The sequence below is a fragment of the Ooceraea biroi genome, chromosome 5 (assembly GCF_003672135.1).
Source record: "Ooceraea biroi isolate clonal line C1 chromosome 5, Obir_v5.4, whole genome shotgun sequence".
In the NCBI taxonomy this organism is placed as follows: domain Eukaryota; kingdom Metazoa; phylum Arthropoda; class Insecta; order Hymenoptera; family Formicidae; genus Ooceraea; species Ooceraea biroi.
The window spans coordinates 5,135,242-5,158,119 of record NC_039510.1 but is presented as its reverse complement, the minus strand read 5'-3'; the positions used below and the strand labels follow the sequence as shown (position 1 = coordinate 5,158,119).

The window sequence follows — 22,878 nt, the reverse complement described above, 5'->3', positions numbered from 1 at the left end:
TACGTATGGGATTACAAAAATAGAAGACGCTTACAATATATACATATAATTATTATTTCTTATAAATTTCTATTATATCTAATATTGAGATCCACGAGCCAAATATTAATGCTAGTAACGAGAATAGGATTAGTAATGAGTTTTTCCACAGCCGCCATTTGAAGGTGCCCAAGTGACTTTCCCAGCATGAGACCGTCTCGACGATGGCTGGAATACTGATACCGAGGATCGAGAAGAATATTGCGCCGACCAGGGAGATGAATGGCTCCAGGCTGGGCACCAATAACGCCACGACCACTGCACAAATCGTAATTTAATTAATTCGATTACAATTCCATTTCAAAAAACGGATTAAACCAAGCAAGCTCTTAAGTTTATTTATTGTACCAATTTATGATAAAAAAAATCGATAGATTAATTGCGTAGACCATAATAAGGAATCGAATCGGAAGCGAAACTGGGCCGAACTTATTGTACCAGGGCGAAGGAAAGAACCGATCCAAGTCGTGACAGAAGCAGACATGCATAGCCGATTTCATTCTTTCTCGGTGCATTCGGTGATAAAAAAGCGTATCGCGCGCTTACACGCACGTTAGAGTAAGTGGGTGACACCGTTTGATCGACATGGCGATCGGGTCTCCGACCTCCTACTCCCGGGTGCGCGTGATTCATCACGGTTTAATAGCGGTTTCTCTGACGGCTTCGCGATCGCGTCGGGATACCGTCGGTGGGAAAAAAAGAAAAATTCCGCGTAAGAACTCGCCGTTTCCGTTAACGTCACTCGCGAGAGCGAGAAGGAAGTCGACGCTTTTCGTGAGAAACGCGAGATTAAAATTCATCGAAAGAACGGCAAATTTTTTAGTGAAAAAATTCTCTAGGAACTGACATCAAGGTCTTTGGGGGAAATCTTGATCTTTTCGAAAAATCGGCGCCTGCCTATCCGTTTTACGGACACGGAGAAAGACGCGAAGTCGTTGGGCGGCGCAGGTAACGCGCTGAATCACACCGTTGTAAAAAGTAAAAAGTAAGGCGAATGCGTTTCTATGTCGAACCGTCTGCACGCTCGTATACGGTTCTGCTGTGTTCGTATGTGTTGCACCGTTTTTCCGGTCACACCTGGAACCACCTGCGTCTGCGACGATCATGCGTCATTCGCACATCTAATAATGCCAACTCTGCCGTTTATTTTATTTAATTACATATCGTTAAAATTATTCTATTAAATTAAGTCGGCTCTCTGAAGTTAATTATATTTTCTGCTTCTTCAAGTTCATTTCCGCAACAAACACGACAAATAAGTTGAAATTTAGAGCAATAGAGGATTGAAAATAAAATTGTCACATCTCTTTACCTGTTACCAGCACCATGACCACCCTTACCGCCGTCTCGCCGACGGCCGCGTACTTGTGACTGAAAATGTGCTTTGCGGAATTGCATATGATCTCGAGCGCCACGAAGTACTGCAGCCCGTAGGTGAAGAGGACCGCTGCGGCGATCAGGATTTTCACTACCTGCGCCAAACTAAAGCACATCGTTCATCATTACTCACCCAGCCAGTTTGCGCGAGAAGAAAAAAAAAAGATGCTTATCTACTCACTCTTCTTGCGTGGGTAAGTTCAACGTGATGCTTCCCACCACTTGCTCGCCGTATGCAAGGTAACCGAATATCCCCAGGATGGCGTATAGGCCGACCACTATCGACATTGTGATGTTCAGCACGCTAGGACAGCCCAGAAAGTGCTGCGGCTTCTGCATGTTGTTCGCCACCGGCATCACCTGCAGTCACGATCACACGTGGAACGACGGGTCTTTCTAATCCGGCTGATCGAGAAAGCGAAAGAGCGACGCGAGTACACATTGAATGAATATGTGAAGAGAACTTACAACGCCGATACCTTCGATGGCGAATATCACAGTCGCAAAGAATCGCGGCAGATTCTCGACCGAGGAGAACAGCTTGACACTGTCGAGTGGCTGCACATTGCTGAATATGTAGTAGAGAGTGATCGAGAAGCCGCATATCATGAAGATGTTCGCCAGCATCGAGAACGGCACCAAGTACTTCAGATTGCGCACCTGACCGAGCAGTATCAGCGCCGGGATCAGCGCGAGGATGTACAGCCGCACGTCTATGTTCGTATCGGTGCGGAAGTCCGTGACCTGAAGAGATCAGAGAAATGAAACGTATGGTGATGATGTTCGGAAAAGAAGACTGACTTGGTCACGACTTAGGAAGGGCTCGGGGCGACGTCGCGACACAGTTTCATGGGGAAGATCGAGGAGAAGGACCGAAGAGGAAGAGGACACTCGCTTGATCGCAGCAGAAGACAGAATTATTTTTCCAAAATGTGATTCGTGATGACAATTATTTCGCATCCCTGTTGAAGCAACAACGTCGCGTGTTGTTTGAACACTGAACTCGTTATTTTATGTTGCGTTGTTTCTATGTTTCGCTATGAACTGCTTAAATCTGAAACCGATTTTGCTAATGTGTAACCGGAACTGCGATAGGTTTAATGTAAAAGGGACAGGTAAGGCTGGTCTGGGTAGCCTGATAGACGAAAATGAACGGTGAATAAAGTACTTTCGGAGTAATTGGACGGCACACGATACGTAATCAGTAATTACAAATAAGTATCAGAGAAAAAACTTGGCAGTTACGTATAAGTAATAAGACGGAGCAGTGATTGCATCCTGATCGTATGTTCAACAAATAGTAATTATCGTTACGCTGTCACGCCCGCCGATGTTTTTATTGCGTCCCACCGATCACGTTGCGTCATCGAACCAACAGCAATTAGAAAATAACCACAGTGAATGAAAAGGTCGCTCACTCGATATCCCGTAAATGATGCAAAACGCTTACTCGATCAGCCCTCTGACCGGACGGATCAGAAGCCGACCTTTAATCGTAGAACAGAGTATCCTACATTTCGAGCAATTCACCCATTAATACCTTAGTTCCTATTCGATTTAATACTAAAATAATTCCAGTTACATTAATTAACAAAAACCGGGAAAATTCAGAAAGTAGTGTCAAAAATTTGATGTGTCGCTTTGCATTCGATAAAAGTGATGTCTCGCAATGAATTACATAATGATGCGTACCTGTTTAATGGACGTGGCGACGAACACGACGTAGACACATGCTCCACTCACATATGTCGCACATAGTGCCGCGTTCACGAATATCTTGCTGATGTTCGCCCACGGCCTCAGCGGCTTGGGTCCGCACAGGAAAGCCGCGTACGCTGTCTCGGCGTATGTCATTTGGGGCGTCCTGGTGCGTCGGCAGAGCACGTGGGACGAACGCACTAGGATGTGCACGCAATGCGAGCATATGATACCGATTATGATCGTGCCGATCCCGCCGAATAGTAATCCGCCATTCTTAATGGCATGTGGCATCGCCAGGATCCCCGTGCCCAGCGAGGATTTCAGGAGATGTGCCAGCGAGCCCAGATCCCTGAAACACGCGATTACGTGATATTAACTTGTCTGATTAGAATGTTAAGTTGATGATATATGAATTATCGTTATTTAAATATGTCAACATCACTGAGATGAGATATTTATGATAATTTCCATTTGCAATAGCATAAATCACCGAATTTTCATACTATGGTCTATCGACGCGAAGATATGATATACGAAGATAAGAATGTTGTTCTTAGAATAAGTCGATGAGTTTGCATTTTAAATAATACGAAAACACGCTCGTGTGATTACTGTTATCATCTACAGCGATTTAAATGTTAAATATAACAGAATTGCATAATAACTGATATTCCAGAACGAAACTTACGAGGTCGCTTGTCGTTTGTCACGATGCTCGAAGGGATCGTACAGCTCATCCTTCTCCTTATATTCGCCGATAACGGCCGGAGCTATCCTGGTGCTGAATAACAGTAATGATTACATAAAATATTAATGTTTGAATATTAGAAATAGAGAAGTAATGCGTAACACTATAAAGAATATGCTTAAAGACTCGCGTTCTACTATTATCAGTATCATTATACTTTTATCAGTATAGTTTGTTATTATAATGTAATTCTATGTAATTTGCATTAAAGTAGTATTTTTCTGAAGTAAAATTAAAGATATTTTCGCAACTCAATTTTTCGTCTAAAAGAACTTTTGCTCTAGAAAAAAATCGCATTAATCTGTATACAATATTTTAAAATTCGAAAATTATAGAATACAATAGACACACCTGCGAAGAATTACATATAATAATAGTGCTACGAGTTTTTATCTCAAGCAAAACAGAGAAGTATGACGGATATTTCACAATATCATTAGTCATATGGATATGACTCGCCGAATTTGCCAACATTCCTGATGAGAATTGAAACATCTCTATCAAGTGTTGTAGGGAAAAACCAAGTTTGTATAACAACGCGCTTCCTTATCTCTGTGCGACCGCGATATAATCGCATTCCACACAGATAATTATCGCCAATCAATCAATAATAATTACTTTTTCGAACATCGAGTATACAAAAATCATCTTATCTGGGACATAGACGTCATGGACGATAATTTTGTTCATTAAATAAAAAGACAATAGATGTTAATTATCATGCTCGACTTTCAATTATCAGCGTGATTTTCGTATCATTGTGACTGCCAGTATCAATGAATCTTTTTGATACGATTAACGAAATTGTAATTTCGATCGATACGTACGATACAACATTAAATATTAAAACAGCGAAAGTACCTGCTGCTAAATTCTTTCATGGGATTGTCGCTGGCCGACTGTTCCTTCTCTATCCGACCCATGGCAATTCTGGAAGACAATAATTTCACATAAAAATCATTGAGAGATATAATTTTAATGTGGCATTTATGTGTTCTGACATAATGCAGAACCAGATTATTGAGTCCATTGTTATACTTGTTAATTAATAGATAGGCAATTGGATAAATAGGGTTCCCATTATCAACTTAAATTTCATAGTATTATGAGTGATTTCAATTTATCCATTTCTCTTGGAGTATATGATATAAAAATGATTAGTTGTTACGATGTTGACACATCTGGCACACTTTTCTAGCGATAACGCGGATAGTCTTCGCTAGTCGTATAGAATTATCGGAAAAAGGGAATAGTGACATTGAGTAATTTTCCCCTATTGTATCTATATTGTAGTCTATCGAACACGGATCGGCGATCTTAATGAAGGCAAACCGGTAAGTCGATGCGGTAAGTCTGATAAGTGTTATCAAGCCAAGCATGCCGCGTTCGGAGACAGAGGTCCGAACAAGGTTTCCGTATCGTTGTGAACCTAAAGAGCATTGAACGACTGGTTGCTGAACAAACAATTCATTGACCGCGATTCTTCACGTTATTAATTCGATTTAACGCGATTAATTCGATCTGCGAAGCTTCCGCATTCGAGAGTCGGGCACATCAATCGCAATGAAACTTTTTCATCAATACTTGATCGCCGATATCGATATCGTCGGCGATATCATGCTAATTATGTTCTTGCACTCGCTCAAGTACTCGCGATAACGCACGTGCGAAACAGGAAATAGACGGAAAGAGTTATGGGACATTATGCTCACGCTACGGTGTTTAATGATGTTAACAGCTGCCGATGATTTGCAGCATTTATTCGATCGCAAAGGAAACACTGGAATCGAATACGCCACGCCTCGTTGTTGTAGATCAGTCGATCGCGAAGCATGATACGTTATAATTCCAGCTAGCGATAGCTTCGTACGAATCGGTATCAAAAATACTTGAATCAGAGGAATCCGTGAACCTGCGTTCAAATTTGCTGTTCGATAAGATTAACCCATTGCAAGTCTTGGATCCATATCGCTCGTGATACTTGCCTGAAACGTTCGACCATAATACGATTTTTCACGGTAAAAAGATTGAGCAAAGGATTGACGAAGAGGATCAATCAAGAATCAATTTTACTGGATCGAAAAGCGCTGCAAAAACGCCGCAACAAAGAAATCTGCGCAAAATAGATCAAGAGTTAGAGAATTTAAACTCGATTGATCGATTATCAATTTTTATCAGACGCTCTGATTCCGTTGAGATACGGAATATATTAATGACGAGAATGAAGAAACTCAGGTACAAAAAGGCATTACGTAACGTGCAAGGATTTAGTGCGAGCTTGTGCGTACAATCATCAAGCGATTCCAGTCATGTAAAAAAAGAAAAAAATTATAAAAGTACAGCAACATAAATGCACGATACGTACGCGACAAGTGGGCACAAGACGTCTTACACGACGTCTCACCTTGACCGATTTCCACGAGAGAGTTCCCCCGAAATTTATTCGTCGATAAAATTTCATTCGGCGGGCGCTGATGACGAAAATTTTTCGCGGATTGCGAGCGCGGCCAGTTGAGATTCGCTTGGAAAATTAATTGGGTGATAAAGGAGCAAAAAATCATACGGCAGTTGTGCAAGTGTCCGTTGCGCTCAGGATCGCGGCCGGCCGTTAGCGATCGATTCGCGATCTGCTTTCGCCATTTTACGTAAAAGCGCCAGGTAGAACGTCTCGGTTACGCGAACGGACCCACCCGTGCGGTCTCGCTGCAACGAATTTGAATGCGCAATTGTGGGTCCTCCGGGGGATCCTTGATCATTTGAGCGCGCGGTCCACATGCGAGAGATTTCAATCTCGTGAAGGACTCTGTGCAATTGAGAATATGTCTCATAAATATTTCAACGCGAAGAAATGGCGAAGAATGAGAGATGCACTGACATGTGATCGCTTCAAGATATACTTCCCCGATTAACGTCAAGGATTTTTTTGATCAAATCTGATCTTTCGGTGAAAACATTTCAATGCTGTGTAATTATAATAATAGTTCAAGATATGTATGAGCGAGTATTCTTGCGGCTTCCGATTCCATCATCGACTTTATTAGAAGACTGTAAATAATACGCTAGTTTGCTTTTTGCACGATTAACGACGGTAACAAAAATAGAAAGAATGACTCCTCAAAAAGATATACTGGTAGCACGTTCGTTTTATCTGCATCGAGATATAATATAATTCAGAATTACAGTGAAGGAATTTTGTCGAACTCGATTTCTAAGTATCTTCTAAATTTATCGGCAAATTAATTACAACGAGATACAAGGCTTATAGAGATACAAGTCTTAGAGATAAGTTTTCAATTTAAAATAGGGTAGGATGGACGCGAATCTTATCATGATTTCCAAAGGTTCCAGTTGAATGATACCGATTGAATTTGCGTAGTTTGCAGGCTTTAATATCTTGTAGTTTTTTGCATTAATTAGCTTATGAATCACGTGCATTATAAATTGCAGTTATAAATGGTTTTCCCGTTCCAAAGGTTGCATCTCCGTAATCGGAGGATGATTATTCGTCGTGAGTGGTTGCCGTCTATCGAAACGTTCGCTTAGGCATTCATTGTCGCAAGACATCCTGCTATTACAAAGGAATACCATTTTTACCCTTCGCGGCAAAAAGTCCGGCTGAAAGTTGGCACTTTCTAACTTTCACGAGTTAGGACTAATTGCACAAAGAGATTACCGGTGATGTTGCAAGTTCCTGTGAAATACGTCTGTCCCCGGAAGCATTAAATGAAAATCTAATGTTCGTAGCGATCGTAATCCGAATTGGTGGGCAAGTTGACGCAGTATCTACATCGTGAGGAAAAACGATCTAACCGACTCGAGTATCTCATTCGAATCTTTATAGCGTGTATCAAGGAAAAAATCACGTTCAATATGCACGTGAATGAGAAACGCGTCTTGACACATTGACGCTTGATAAATTTGCAATATTATTTACGAGTGGAAATATGTAAATATTATTCTCATGCACGTGTAAATCATTCTTATCAGATTGATGAAAGAACAGAAGCACGATGAGGGATCAACGCTAAATTGCCGCTAATCTTTTATCGATCGTCGACAGGCATTGCTATCGCGGTTTTCTCTCATCGTGTAAGTACGCACAAATTCTGTCTCGTTATCCTAGCCGTGATACGAACGTTGCTTGCGGAGGAATTAATTGCACTTGACTACTTCATTTAATCTCTTGACAAAGAAATGTTTAACGAGTCGTATGTAGCCGCTTGCCGCGGCATCAATAAACGTACTGTGAAGCTGATTTACAGCGCATCCGGCATCCCCGCCACAAGAAAATTTGAATGATAGGTTGTATGATAAATCGATTTTTAATAGGATCCTCTTTTATCATAGGAAGCTAATAAAAATTCGTTATGTTTGTATATTCTTACGTGCTAGACACGATAAACTAATCATTGGAACTTTTTCCACGAGGAACGCCGTATGTACGTCGCCTTCTTTGCCCAGCTAATACATTGATAACTTATCTATGACAATGTAATGTATTATGTCAAAGCAGAAACGCGCTTGAAATAAATAACAAGGCCGCTCCAACTTCGACACATTTTAATATTCGTAAATCTTTCGGAGCTCATTTGCAATAAATGCGTACGTAATGTGAGACTCAATAATGACTTACTCTTTTGTGCTGCAACACGGAAACGAGGAAGGACACTCTTGATTTACGGAGGACGTTTATTTCTGTTCCTGACGACGCTGAAGAACACGTAAGGGGTCCTCGATTTACATCGTCTCCTTCTCGGCCGAATGTCGATCTTCTTGTTTAACTTGACGTACAACTGAAACTTCTCGTTTGACTTCTCGAGTCTCGTTCCTTTTGTCTCTGACTCGCCGTCGCGCGTTGAACGAACGGGAAACTACGAAGTCCTGCCCAAGGTCTCGTCTGCGTCCGCTTCTGTCTTCTTTTTCCCGAAGGCTACATTTATAATGCAGCCGCGGCGGTGACGATAGCGACGATAATGAATTATCGGCGGATTACAAAGCGATCGGCAGGCATGATTTATTCAAGGAAGATCCCCGGGCTTGATCCAAGCGGGAATTTCGCGCGCGCGACAGCTCGCGCCGTCTCGGCGGGACAACGACCGGGTAATCCCTCACCTTTCTTTTCTTATCGGTGTCGCAAATCCACGTATTGCTGCGGATCCGTCCGTCGTTCCCTAGGATAATTCGAGCGTACCGCGAGCTGACGGATCACGTGGACTTCACTCGGCGGCGACGAAAGGTCCGCAAGTATACCGTGGAAGGTTTCGATTAGAACGTCCGATAACGTATAGGTCCGTGTGCGGTCTTCGTCCTTAAATTCCAGAAGTTTACGATTGTTGCACCGATGCTTGTCCGAGTCGCGGGATCTCGCGACGATCGATTCACAAATTGATCTCTTCACCGTTCGACACCTAGGAGGATACACGACAGGGATGATGCACGTGGGTGGTTATCGAATGCTTTTTCCGATCTTCTTGGGATATCGGAGTGTTTTTCCCGATCCGAAATACGCGGATGGGGAGTAGGGCGGACAACAATGGGGCGAACGTGAAATTAAATGTGAAACGGTGACAGGCCGCACACGACTGGGCAAGCACCGTCCTCGTTAGCCAGGTATATATACGCGAACAGTCGGCGCACGTGAGTGACTACCGTACACATGAGCTTCCTCGCTCGTGGCCAGCATGAGCAAGGAGAGGGAGTAGATAGTGGTGGTCTGTAATGCGCTCGATTGGAGTACTTAGTCCAATCGCGGATTGGAGTACTCGGACGCGATAAAGCGGCGTGCACGGGGATTACGGCGATGACTGTAATTCCGGTGAATTCGGTCTTTATTAATTCGATCTCGTCTCGTGATAGATATCGTGACAGAGAACTGCTGTCGAACCAAAAAGTTGCTCCGATTTCGTGCGCGATGAGTAGGTTTTGAGGATTCTATTTGTGTCGATCCCACGTGGTCGAAACTGTAGTTTTGGTCAGGTAAAACTGTCTGTCGTTATCGGTCGATCACGACTAAGATAATGACTTAATCCATTACACTTAATCGCTTGTAATCCAAGTTGATGTTTTAATCGGGAACTTGATGTTTTAAGCGAGAAAGAGATTTTGACATAAAACGGACAAGTTTCGTAACTGCTGGAGATTACAAAAGTGTCTGGACGCGGCTCGCAGATCCAGAGATAAAAATGGGCACAAGATGTACGAGGGCTGCGAAATAATTACGAGAATATCCGGAAACAAATGGTTATCGATGAATCGATTGCAATTTTATTCTTCGCAAAGCAACACTTTCTTTCAAGATAGATCCTTCAATCTTTGCGATTTCACGAGAATCATTGTAGAATCATTTTTAGCTTCTACAAATATTTGTAGGAGAAAACGAGATCCAGCGCGACGACCCTTCAAAAGCATATTACACATCGCAAATCGCGCATCCCAAAGTACCAATTATCGAAGTGTTCTCCACTGTCTATTCACCCAGTTATCACTTCCGCTTTTCTATCCCATCGCGCATTCGAGCCCAAACGTTGATTCTCGCGCGCGCGATCGATCGATCAGTGACACTTGACGAAGTCGCGGGATCGACGAAGACGGACGCGACGTAAATTCTTGCACGGATCTTCGTGATTCTCGACAGCGGATCCCGGTTCTAGGAACTGCACCATCAGAGTAATTCACCCGAGAATACTACTCGGCCGGGTTTCATACACATAGGGACGCCTATTCGACTGCGATCGGCTCGGTCCGCTCCTCGCGCGCGCTCCCTTTCACCTTATCCTCATCTCCGTTTGTGCACGGGTCGCGCCCTCGCTCCGTCTCTCTCTTCGTCCCGTTGCGAGAAGGTCCTGCATGATGGACTCCCACCATCTCCGTGGGCCTGCAACTGCGATGCAGTTTCTCATTGTGGGCCGTCGCTCTTGTTTCCACGTCGCAAATGGCATGACTCCGCCGTGCCTCGCGTTACATAAACGTCGAGGGAAATTCAAGTCCTCCTGCCCCCTCGAGTGTTGCAAGCGTTACATTCTGATCTTAAAGGGTCCTCAATATCAACCATGATAATCGTTGATCGATCAATCGATCTCAGATGTTTAAAAGAGGAAAACACGAAGAAATACTCGGACCGAACGTTAGTACATTTTTTTGTTATAAAACATATAAAGCAACAAATATGTTTTTTTATATAAATGTAGTCGCTGGAAATTTATTATTTCTTTCCTCAATGTATTTCATCTGCATCGCCCTTTTGGTTTGTTGTATTAGAAATTCTGTGATCCACGCGTACATGTTTCTGCATTAATGCGTAGCTTGCCGGTTTATCGTGAAGCTCCTGATATCCAGATAATTTTGATAATTTTTGTATTACATATTGACGTTATGGAAAATTGGAAGCAGATATCGTAATGTTGTACTGAAAGTTTCTTTCTCTTTCTCTTCTTTGAGCGGGAAGCGGACATGCGTGATCAACATTTTTCTTGCTTCACTCCACCGTATTCTCTGACAATTGACCACATGCTCTCTATCGCTCCAAAAATCTGCAGAAGCAATGCGCATTACATTCGAGAATCACGAGATACAGCGATTAAGCAGTATTTGCTGAATAAACAAACAATAACTCTGAACGTGATCGGTAATCTATAAGAACGCGATTAATGAAAAAAGATAAATTTTAGTAATTAATAAATTGATAAATTTGTCAAAGTCCCCGATATTTCTCTATGTATACTCTTCTCTCAAATTCAATACTCAAACTATATATATTCTACTCTCACAAATTTAAGTAAAAAAACCCCAGGTCCAGCTAAAACCTTAAAACAAAAAGTGAGAAAAAAGATCTCAAAGAGAAATCAAGCTGAAATTATTTCGAACTCGAATCCGGAATTTTTCTCCAGCGCTTGAAAGGAGAGTCGCACCAAAATCAATAGCCACACGACGAAAATAACGGCATTCTTCACGAGCATCGTTCTCGTGGCTTCCGTCCACTTGGTCGACGTCTCGATTAGTATGGGGATCAGCAGCATGATCGTGGACATGCCGAAGGCGGAGAACAGACCTAGCAGGGGCACCATTTGGGGCACGGCGATGGCCAGCAGTGCTGGGGGCCGAGAGAAGAACAAGGACAGCTTACTTCCTGCGAGTACGATACGCACGTGCGTACCGTGCGTGTCATGTCATGTTATCACGCAATATACTTACTGGTTCCGGTCACGCCGCCTAGTCGCAGCGAGATTTCGGCCAGCCGATGGTATAGCGAGCTCTTCGCGGCGATCTTCGAGCGAGCTATCGGCCACAACACGCTAATCGGCACGTAGTACGCCAGGCCGAAGCTGAACAGCACCGACAGGGAAATGGCGATCTTGACTACCTGGGCCAGCCTGCAAGTCGCGAAATGATGAAACGCGACGTCGCGTCGAAACGGACGATGAATCTCAATCAGCGTTAGATACCGATCTATCAGATTACCGCGAGGCCAAATTTTGGTTCAAGGTATTACGCGCAGGATGATAATGTGCTACTTCATGACGCGATTATTATATCGAGAGGCAGGGGAGGGGGGGGGGGAGGGGGCAAATTAATCTTCAGATGGGACTGATGTGTACTGCGTGCGCGAAAATCTTGTTTGTTGTCTTGAGAATTTCGACGAAGAAAAACTAATTGCGCTTATTAGCTACGCGGAAACGCCGTGTATCGGCACAATTACAAATTATAAAATGCCGTGCGACGAGCGCGCGCTGATTTGTCAGTGATTCGATTAAATTTGTAATTATCGAATGGAATGTACACACATGTGTATACATTCCATTAAATCGCGAGAAAAGAAGCTGATAATGAAATTATATGATAAGCTACGTCATCGAGCGACAAGTGTGAATAGTGATACCGAGAATTGTCGAGTATACTTGTCGAGTACATTTTTAGATAAGTGTCCGATTTAACGAACGAATGAGATCAAGGTGTATCGCTCGCGAAGTGTCGCAAGCGCAAGTCTGACGATCAGACAATGTCTGGAGATGTAGGTGCAAAATCATATTCGCGCAAAATTCAACGACTGATAATTCCATTAAAATCGTTCCCCGAAGTTACCCTTAAACTAGTTACTCCGTCCGAATCAGGCTTAAGACCTTCACCTTTACGCGGCCAAACAGATCCTCGCACGGCCGACTGGTTCTCGTTCTGCTTTTCTTAAACCTAATTTATTCGAAGGACTCGCCGTGGATACGCTCGGTCGTTTGATCTTATGACTTCTACAAAGTACCAGGGACATCGAAACTGAATCGGGAATTTCCGACGCGGAAAAATATACGCGGTCGCTTTAGTGTTAAGCACTTTCCGTTCTGCGAATCATTCATTCGTCGATTGTACGCGTCTCGCGCGTTAATTGCATAGCTGTTATTCGAAGCAGGTAATTAACAGAGCAGCTGTACTCGATTACCGAGAGCGACGATGTATAATTAAATCGCCTTTGGTAACGATTTATTCGTCATTTCTGACAAAATGCGAACTCTATTTATATTACAAGCTCCGTCGAGCTTCCCGTCTGATCCGCACAGCTGACGCGATCTCTCAATCGGAAAATCATGATTGATCGATCGGATTAACGCTGCAGACCGGATTAAAACCGAGACTTAATCGATTAAACCCATCAAGAGGGACGGAACGCGAGCAAGCGCGAATCGCCGCGCTTTAAGATCCAACATCAAAACATCATTCTCGCGTTGCGCCTACGTCTCGTCCACCGGCAGGTTCTTGATAACGGTGTCGCAGGCGTTCGGGTACTTGTTGTATCCGAGGAAGCCGAAGGTGAGGTATCATGTTGGCGACGATCAGCCGCGGCATATGTGTGGGATGCTTCATCGTGTTCTCTAGCGGCAGGTACAGGGTCATGTTGTGCGGGGCGAACAGGAATATGGCGCAATACATGGGCACAGGCAGGATCTGCGTGAAGGCATCCAGTCTACCGGGATCAGGCACTACGGCGAGGAAGTAGTAGCACGCGATGCAGACGCCAACGATCAGGAAAAGGGATCCGATGACGGAGAACGGTACAAGGCACTTGAGACGGCGCGAAACCGAGCGCGCCCGTGAATGGGAAAAAGATGATGTAGACGCGCGGATTCATCTCGAAATCCGAGAAGAACTCGATCACCTGCGAAGGAATCGAAATCCTTGAGCAAAAGCGATGCTCGAGAAAACGGGCCGGAATCGCATATCTGCGAGATTCTATCAAAATATACAAAAAAAGTCGCATTGTCACGAAAAGCGCAGTTAATCATGATTCGTTGCAGATAGCAATTCGCCGCGACCTTTGTTTTATCGTAATCTCTCCCGGTTTCGTCATCCCATTGTTTTTGTAATGATGATTGCAATGAAGAAAACGTAAACGGAGTAAGACAGTGAGGCACGCGCATGGACAATGGGGAACTTGTACACTGAGAAACATTTTTCATCGGATAAACCGATTAAATAGTTTTCCGATTACCTTCATCGGATATGTCCGATCATTTTCCTTTGTCTTTTATGCACTTTAATCGGATATATCCGTTTGTTATTATGTAATCGATTTATCCGATGAAAATTTTTCTCAGTGTAGCAAATTTGTAGAATTCCATCTAAATTTTAACGACTAGCGATCCTCCTCGGGGATCAATTTTTGATCAATCCTTCTTTGATCAAAGTATTAATAAATTAATATATAAGTAATAAAAGAGCGATGAAAATAAAAGATACCGCACGATGTAAAGGATTCTAAAAAAAAAAACAGCATTCTTTAAAGAATCGCCGTTTTATTGTGTCAGTATTGCGGCAACTGGAAATCACGTGGTCGTACCTGCTGGAACGCGTGGCCACGTACAGGATATATATCACGGCGGCTTGAAAGTGCACGAAGCAGATGATCACGTTCGTAATCACGCCGAACGGCTCGGCGTACTTTCGAATCCACTCTGGGCCCGTCTGGAAGGCAGACCGCGCCGTTTCGGCAAAATCCAGCATGGGCACGCGTTTCCGCCTGCATAACATCTGCGAGCACTTCACCTGCATACCAGAAAGAGAGAACCTACTTGAAGCAGCTTCCCGCGCGCGGAATGGGTCATCTTCTTTTTGCATCTATATCTCTCACATTTTCGAGGCATTATTTGGTCGATGCGTCGCGCGCAAACAACCGGATCATCGCGCAAACATCTGAATCAATTTCGGAGAAGAATCTCAAATGTCACACAAACAAGAAGAACCTTTTCTCTCTTTATCTTTACTAACTTAATTATTGTTATCGCATTGATTTAGCGATAAATCTTGAGAAGATGTTAGAAAAAAAATAATTGAAGTGAAAACTTCGATAACCGCGCGACGAGCATCTTATCTATACTTTCGCTTTTTCTCTTTTCCTGTGCGTTATCGTACAATGAGGATGGCCGTGTGTGTGCACAAGAGACTGACGATCAGACCGCAGGTAAAGGACATCACATATCCGGTCCTCCGGAAGGCATGAGGTAAGAAAAGTATACCGGTACCGATTGCGCACTTCAGCATATGCATGAACGCGGCGAAGTCTCTGCAACAGTTTTTATCGCACGTGATAATGTAAATGCGATCTTCCTGCTTATTTATCGCGGCAGTTCCGATTATTTAATTAAGATAACGTCTCATAGTTAATTTAATGATCAATAATTAATTTGAATAAACAATAAGATTTTAATAAACATCTTCCGTGTAATTTATCATAATGATTCAGCAGAAATTTAGACATTCTCCAAATTGTGCAACGTTTTAAATGTACTGTAATGTAATGTAATGAAATATTAGAAAAAAGCTAGGAGGATCAATATTTCACATGATAATGTTTCTAACAATTTTGTCGGAGATAGATTAGATTGATAGCACTTGAACGGTTCAGAAGTTCGTGTATATGAAACCAGTCTTCTGTTTTGAAACAATCAGCCGGATAATCAAGATAAGACCCGGCCAGGAAATGAATGGGTAATTATATCAATAATTTCAAAAGATCTACTAGCGTATATCCGGTTAGGTAAACTTTGTCAACAACGCGAAATTAACTTTATCATATTTTATCATATCATGAATCAGCACCGAAGAAACTCGGTTATTGTTACACGTTGCGGTATTCTATGTGTTCATTCTGTAAATCGCGATTGACATCACTTATCTCTATTGCGTAATCGCATGTGCAGCGTCTAGTCATATTACATTCATGTTACATCTCTCTAATAAATAATAAAAAGTACACAAGACTGGTTCATTTCCTGGAGAATTTCCGATCGGAATCGCTACTTCGCAGGTTAAACCTGCCTGCTGATCACGTTAAAGTAAAAATTAAATGAATTTTGAATGAAGTCAAAAGGAAAATGGGAGACATACGAGGTCAATGGTACGGATTGCGGGCGGTTGGCGAAGGGATCGTACTCGCCCTCCTGAATCAGTCGATCCGCCTGGACGCTTTCCGCGTTTTGCTTCATCGAGCTGCCGGATCTGTTGTCATCGATCGATCGATCGCGAATGCAAATTAAGGCAGAAGCGTGCATCAACGTAACGAGGCCTCGAACCATTCTCACCTATCGATCCTATCTCGCGTTGCCTGGAACTCCGCAAGGTCCGCTCGCTGCTGGATCGCCTCATCAAGAAGGCGCGCGAGCATCCGGACCTCGCGCGCTGATTCCGCGCGGACGCTCCCGTCCGGCGTGATGATACGACAGCCGATAAATCGCCTATTAGCCTGCTCGCGTGTCTCTCGACTGTATTAACGTCTTCCCGCTAATGCGTTTAGCGAACGGCACTTAATGCTGCGGAGAACGCGCAGCGCTTGATCGCCGGGAAAAACGCGGTGATGAATGATGATTCTTATATCTTATGCTTGATAAAACATCAAGTGACGTTTAGATTCGGAGAAACAACGTACGAAGTCGTCTTAATATCGATCGCGATCGCTTGCATCTTCTGAGATCGAAAGGAGAAGCTCATTGCCAGCTCCTGTCAGTTCTGTCTCGTAGACCTGCGTTTGCAGCCGCAAAAATATCGGGACAGTTAGTCATGTTTCTAAACTTAAAAGAGATTCGTCTGCATTCAGGAGAGACCCGGTGTGCTTCAAGCGAATGCAGTGGCATTCGTCAAAGACGCGCGCTTTTCCGGTATAATCCGAGACATCCGCTGTACGCTAATCGACGAATAATCACTCGGTATTTAGTGCAACCGGCACATTTCTCGTCGCATCGTGCCGGTTGCGTTGCGAAACGCGATTATCATCGGTGCAACCACGAAGATAACTCTTGCAACAATGAATACTCGCACGGGTAATACTCGCCGCGATAATTTCTCGTGTGTTACGTAACTGTCTGCTCTCTGCGCATTACACTTGAAATAGTTCGTGATGAATGTATTCAATCGTCACTGAATGCATATTTATCGCGCATTTGCCTAATTATCCGCGTAAGGCCAACTTATGCCGGAAGGTCACCGGTAGAAATAACGAGTACACGTTGGAAACGCGTTTGTTCTCCGACTCACGATTATCGTCGGACCGCGCGTTTCGTCACCGGTAATTTTTAATTGCACAAACTGCGGGAAATATATCATCGCTTGTAACCACGCGGAAGAAAAACAGATTACTCTCCGAGTTCTCTCGATCAAATATATGTGGAAATATGATAAAATACATCTCCCTTCGTTGCGTCAGGAACCGAAAATTGCTTGCAATTGCGATAATTTAGTCGCAGTCCCGTCAATATGTGACACAAATGGACTCGTAAAAGATTCAACGAATTATCTTCAAGTAGTTTCATTTTATTAATCGGATCACATTGTCGCAGATTCGTTACAGATAATTTATTTACATTAGAGCTATCCTTTTAAATAATAACGCGGCGTCGTCTATGTACATATGTGACGGTGTCCCGATGTGCACGTGTATACGCGTATATGTGTCGTGTGTGTATGTATCATCGCAAAACAAATAAAATTAATCATCCTCCAGTAATAATACATATCTAAACTAGATAAAAGGTATAATACAGTGTGACGCGAAGAGCGCCTTCGGTAGCCGTCGATCGGGAGGCTGCCGCGCCGTCGCGCACGTAATTTTAATTAAAGGTATAAAAAATAATAGCCTCCAGTCGGCGCGCTGATACGGGCACCAGAGTCCACCGGCTGTACACGAGTAACAATAATATCTGAGCATTTCCGCTGGCGTTACGAACCCTCCGCACGAGATGGAGAGCGAGAAACAAGGGGCACGGAGGGGCCCCCTCCCCCTCGGTTCGTTCAGCCGCGTTCGCGGAGACATTAGGCGCTAATAAAAGGATAAGTAAAGTCCGTCAGTCCTGTGGCTCGCACCTTAAACTATACGTTACAATCACATGTGTTTCGCGGTAATCTACAGCTAGAGGATCACAGGCTCCGTCTGTGATTATCGTTCAGCTTTTCGCGGCGCGACGTTACGTCGTCCCTTATATAGTTATAAATAATTAAAATTGGTTGTTGAAGCGAGGAACTGTGTGGTACATAGTGTCTTGTCTCTCGTCTCCTCTGCAGGGATCGCGAGTCGAGTCGCGGATCCCGAAAAGCATCCCCTGCTACCTCCCCTACGACGAGTAAGGATCAACGTCGCTCTCGCTCTTAATCTTATCGCTCTCGACTAAGGTGCACGTCGCGCGAACGAACAACTGATCAATCCGAATTCACCCTGATCGAACGTGAAGAAATACTAATGGATATTTCCTCGCATTCCCCGAAACTCATCAGGAGAAATTCGGATCTGTCGCTCGCACGTCCGTAATTTACGTAGCGTTGCGAGTGAGCGCACGATGATCGATGCTAAATGTGATATGTGTTATATTCGAAAGAATGTGAGCAGTGCGCTCGATGCGCTTCCGATACCGCCGCTGAGTTCCGGATTCAACTCCCTCATCTTCGCGCGTTCCATTCACTCCATACAAACGACGACGCTTCTCTCTTTCGGTCTCTCTCTCTTTCCGCGTCGCGTCGGCTAAACTAAACTCTCGTCAGACACAAATCCGCACCATTACAATGTATCCTTACACACACACACAGCGCAATAAATAAGAAAACGATCTCGATCACAACGCAGACTCAACTTCGAAGGTACAAATGCTAAATGGAATACAAAGTCGCGGCTTGGACGTCGTGTGGAATGTCGGTTGTCGACTCCGATGTTCTCCGGTTGCGAGCTAATTACCAGCTTTATTCGTTAAAGTTTCGATAAATGCTTCTTCGCCCGGAGATGAAAAATTATAAATATTCGTATGAAAATACTAGCTACATGAAAAAAAAGTCCCGAAATACTTACCGAACGTGGACCAAGTAATCGAAAGTTTGTTTTTAACAAACTCATCCTTGACGTTGGTTAAATGACTCAAATGACTCTTTTTGCATTGTCATATCAAAGTTCAAACAACATTGAATAACATCAAAAGCAATATATTGAATTTGCTAATTTGACTTTATAAAATATTCAAAAATGTTGAATTATTCATGAGAATTATTAAATATATACCATTGATGAGTTAAGTATGTTTTACATGAAAAGCCTGAACAAAAATAAAAGTATTATGAATATGTGCAGAAAATCCTTCATCGAGAAATATTGCGAAATGACTGTTACTTAAATCTGTGCACGTACTTTTCCCTTACGTTAGGAGGAATAAACATACATTTATACGAAATATAATTCAATATGTAATTCGAAAATTCGACCATGCTCCGATATCGCGAGTCCAAACTTATCATAAATTTAATATGTTTTTTCGCAGTTGTCAGCTACGTGAAATATGCGCTCGTTACAAATCGATGTACGAGAAAGTTGCTATATCAGTTTTAATTGGACAGCAAGGATCACTCGCTCTGCAGTCCTTCGTCCGTGTTAAAAAGGTGTATGAAATGCTACTTAAATGCCAGTCGAGGGAAGTACACAGTATATATAGGTTCCTGCAGGGAAACGGTACCGTTGCGTCTCCTTAAAGACACAAATATCGCAACGCTGGATTTCTCTCGGTCGGAACCACCAACGGTAAGATGCGATTCCGCGAGCAAACTGAAAACGCTTCCAAGAGATTATTAAAAAGGCACCGAGTTAAGGGTCACTGAGAGAGAGTGCGAGCGTCATCTCCTTCAGCACGTGTCTAGCTGAACGTGATGTCCCTCATCCCGTCGTCGCGTGACACGCTCGATCACGGATTAAGGCCGCGGGTGCACGCGAGCGCGCAGAAGCTGATATCACCGATCGCCGCTCAATCCTCGCTCGAGATCGGATGGCACTCGAGCGAGTCGCATTCGGCCAGTGCTTCGCCGCGTCGCAACGGAAACTCGTCGGTCAGCAGGCTCTCCGGTACCGTGGCCGCCGAGTCGATGCTGTCGAAGTAGCGATGCGGCCATGCGGTGCTCGTGCGGAAGCGCCTGGTGGGCGAGCCGATCATGAACTCTACCCTCGTGGAACCGGTGACGGACGAAGTCTCCTGATTCAGGGAGTCCGGGTAGAGAGACGAGTCGCTGTGCCGGAAGCTGCTGTTGCTTGAGCACCAGGAACTCGGTGGTTCGGTGCAGCTCTGGAAAACACGAAGACGTTAATTAATTGGTCGGACAAGGCGCGATGTTCTTTCTATCGCAAGCGAGGAAGAATTCTCCTGCCGAGGCTCCGAAGCCTCGTGTCTTGGAGGCGCGCCACGAGGATCGATATCATATTAACACTCGAGAATTGAAACGGCCGGTGTGCGTCATTGTCGATCACTCGCGGTGCGAAAGAGAAAATGAAGAGAATAAAGAAGTAAATCGCGTGTAGGTACAAGATGACGAGTCATAACAGGAACAACTAATACCGCCGGCTGTTTGAATTTCGAGGTATCGATCTCGCGTACACGCCCCGTGGCATTACGCGTTATAATCTGTATAATGTAAAACGGTGTATGGGCCAAAGTGAGAATCATTGTATGAAGCAAGCGACCTTGCTACTTGGTATGGTTTGAACTCGAAAAATTGGAAGATATATTTATAAAATTGCTATATATATTTATATACTATAAATATATTTATACTATATTTATAAAACATACGTAAGAAGAATCGTGGTAATCAAGTAAAAAAGAGCGTTTCATTTGCGTATAGAGCAAAGGTATCGCATAGTGTAGCGTCATAGATTTCGCGCGACGTTGCTGAACACATGAGATGGACAATGAACCGCAAGGCCAAGCGGGTAAGCGTGTGGTCGATTCATTTTCCCTCAAGATCGCCGGTCGCACCCGCGCGTGAGCGGAGCGGCCGCTCTCTCGGGCTTCTAATGTCCGCGCGTACAAGCAACGCTAGCAAATAAGACGAAAAATTTCAGCAAACGAAACGAGCAAACCAACTTAATGCACACAACACGAGAGACAGAGAAAGAGAACGGGGCAGGAAGGCTCGCCAGCGCGAGAGAAACGCTCGTGACGACCGGATGCGGATGCGTGCTCTGGATAGAATGGTCCCTCCCCTCGACATCGAGAGGGTTGAAAGACGCTCCAGAAAAACGGTGGCGGAATTATGCACGGGAGGTGAACGGAGACGCGTTGGTTGAGCGCATGCGGTTCTGTAGGTACGCAGGCGAATTTGACAAATTAATTATCCAAACGTGCGTAGGACTATGCAATTTTGATCAGCGGTCAACCTTGCCGTAAGTTCGCACATTTCATCGGAACGCGATGAACTTTGAATCAACATTCCACGGCGGCGAATTTTTCAGCCCGGCGCACACACATGCATGAATCTCTCGCGGGCATGTAACAAATAATTGCAAAGGAGGATAAAAAGCGACAACAAGATCCAACGTGCGAACCGTGTTAGTCTTCCGTGATCGGAGAGAAATCCTGCGACCTGTATAAAAAATTATTTACCGTGTAGATACCTCTGCCATATAATTTTCTCTCTGCGCTAGTTTTCCAAAACTTCAAGGCAATCATTCGTGAGCATTGTGTATAAAAATCTCAGGTAAACGGAATCTCGAACCGAAACACGCGGCAGGAAATGTATTAGTTTCCATCCAATTCTACGATTATGCAGTTAGCATTTTTACATTTTGGAAGATAATAAATTCGTTCACCGAACAAAACTCGAATTGCATGATTAGCAGTTTTCCCTGGGAAAATGATCCTGGAGTATCTTGGAGTAAAAATGGAAATTACATACTTTAGCTTACTATACGATGATGGGCTAGCATAACCCAGAGCGATCGATGACTCAAAGCTCTACGTTTGCAAGCCAAACCGCAGAGTATTAAGACTCGTCAACCATTCCGAAAGCACCAAGAAAAACTCTCGCGAGTTACGCGTAAGCATTTTACTGCACACTCGCAATTCGGGATGCTCGACTACGGGTAACATGCGCATGCCAAGCTCCAAATGTGAGGCGATCAAACCACAGTGTACACCCTACCGGTGTATGTGTGTGTACGTATATATGTTGTGTGAGCGGGGGTGAGTATGAAAAAGAGGAAGAGAGATAGAGTGGGTTGAAAAGACAGACAGAGGCCACAGCTCACCACATCCAGGAAAGAAGCATCGAAGCAAATGATAATAAAAGAAGCATAACTTACGAGAAAAAACCGGCGGCACGCGAGAAGGGGCCACTTTTCTTTCTTTATTGGACCGCCGACGGGGACGGGCTCGAACGCACGCTCGCCTGCCCTCCAGATCAGACTGATTTGACGGTACGGTGGACGGTCGGGCGGGCGATTGTGGTGGTATTAAGACAAGAATCGGTCGACTCGCTCGCTCGAGAGTCTCTGCACGTATCGTTATAGGGATTGCGTTTCTTTTTCTTTCAGGAACATTGTGGTTTGATAGGCAAAGATAGCGGCAGGCTCAGCGAAAACAGAAGTTCCGTCTCTGTACGTGTGCGTGGTGATCGTATGTACGTACGTCGGTGGTACCAAGTCCGCGAGAGAGAAACGACGGGGAAGGAGAGAACCGGGCGGGAAATGGAAGAACGAGACGTGGACGGAGAAAGACACTGCGGGAAACACGCGA

The 22,878-nt window shown here is 44.0% G+C and overlaps 3 protein-coding genes across 3 annotated transcripts in view; all 3 read right to left on the bottom strand.

Annotated features, from left to right (window-relative positions):
- Positions 1 to 30: 30 nt before the first annotated feature.
- Positions 31 to 9,490, bottom strand: LOC105287593 (proton-coupled amino acid transporter-like protein pathetic). The gene is made up of 8 exons (XM_011353220.3): positions 8,499 to 9,490; positions 4,727 to 4,795; positions 3,806 to 3,898; positions 3,109 to 3,466; positions 1,885 to 2,160; positions 1,598 to 1,776; positions 1,352 to 1,521; positions 31 to 297 (listed from the first exon to the last, which is right to left on the bottom strand). Exons 2-8 carry the CDS (start codon positions 4,786 to 4,788, stop codon positions 53 to 55), a joined length of 1,383 nt encoding a protein of 460 aa, XP_011351522.1. The 5' UTR covers positions 4,789 to 4,795; positions 8,499 to 9,490; the 3' UTR covers positions 31 to 52.
- A 1,162-nt stretch (positions 9,491 to 10,652) lies between these two features.
- On the bottom strand, positions 10,653 to 15,020 carry LOC105287777 (proton-coupled amino acid transporter-like protein pathetic). The gene is given in 7 exon segments (XM_026970014.1): positions 10,653 to 11,394; positions 11,773 to 11,954; positions 12,056 to 12,234; positions 13,586 to 13,669; positions 13,671 to 13,919; positions 13,921 to 14,006; positions 14,678 to 15,020. Coding segments are annotated over 7 exon segments (1,140 nt in total). The 5' UTR covers positions 14,966 to 15,020; the 3' UTR covers positions 10,653 to 11,322.
- A 2,612-nt stretch (positions 15,021 to 17,632) lies between these two features.
- Positions 17,633 to 22,878, bottom strand: part of LOC105287595 — a 63,692-nt gene continuing 58,446 nt past the window's right edge. The window contains exon 5 of the mRNA XM_011353221.2: positions 17,633 to 20,430. Within this exon, the coding sequence (XP_011351523.1) occupies positions 20,116 to 20,430 (315 nt within the window). The 3' untranslated portion in view covers positions 17,633 to 20,115. The remainder of the gene's footprint in view (positions 20,431 to 22,878) is intronic.

Excerpts from the sequence above, each read along its gene's own strand:
- LOC105287593 (XM_011353220.3), bottom strand. The coding sequence starts at position 4,788 with ATGGGTCGGATAGAGAAGGAACAGTCGGCCAGCGACAATCCCATGAAA. Across the intron at positions 2,161-3,108 it reads TCGCCACGTCCATTAAACAG|GTCACGGACTTCCGCACCGA; the intron begins GTACGCATCATT and ends TGATCTCTTCAG. Across the intron at positions 298-1,351 it reads GGTCATGGTGCTGGTAACAG|TGGTCGTGGCGTTATTGGTG; the intron begins GTAAAGAGATGT and ends CGATTTGTGCAG.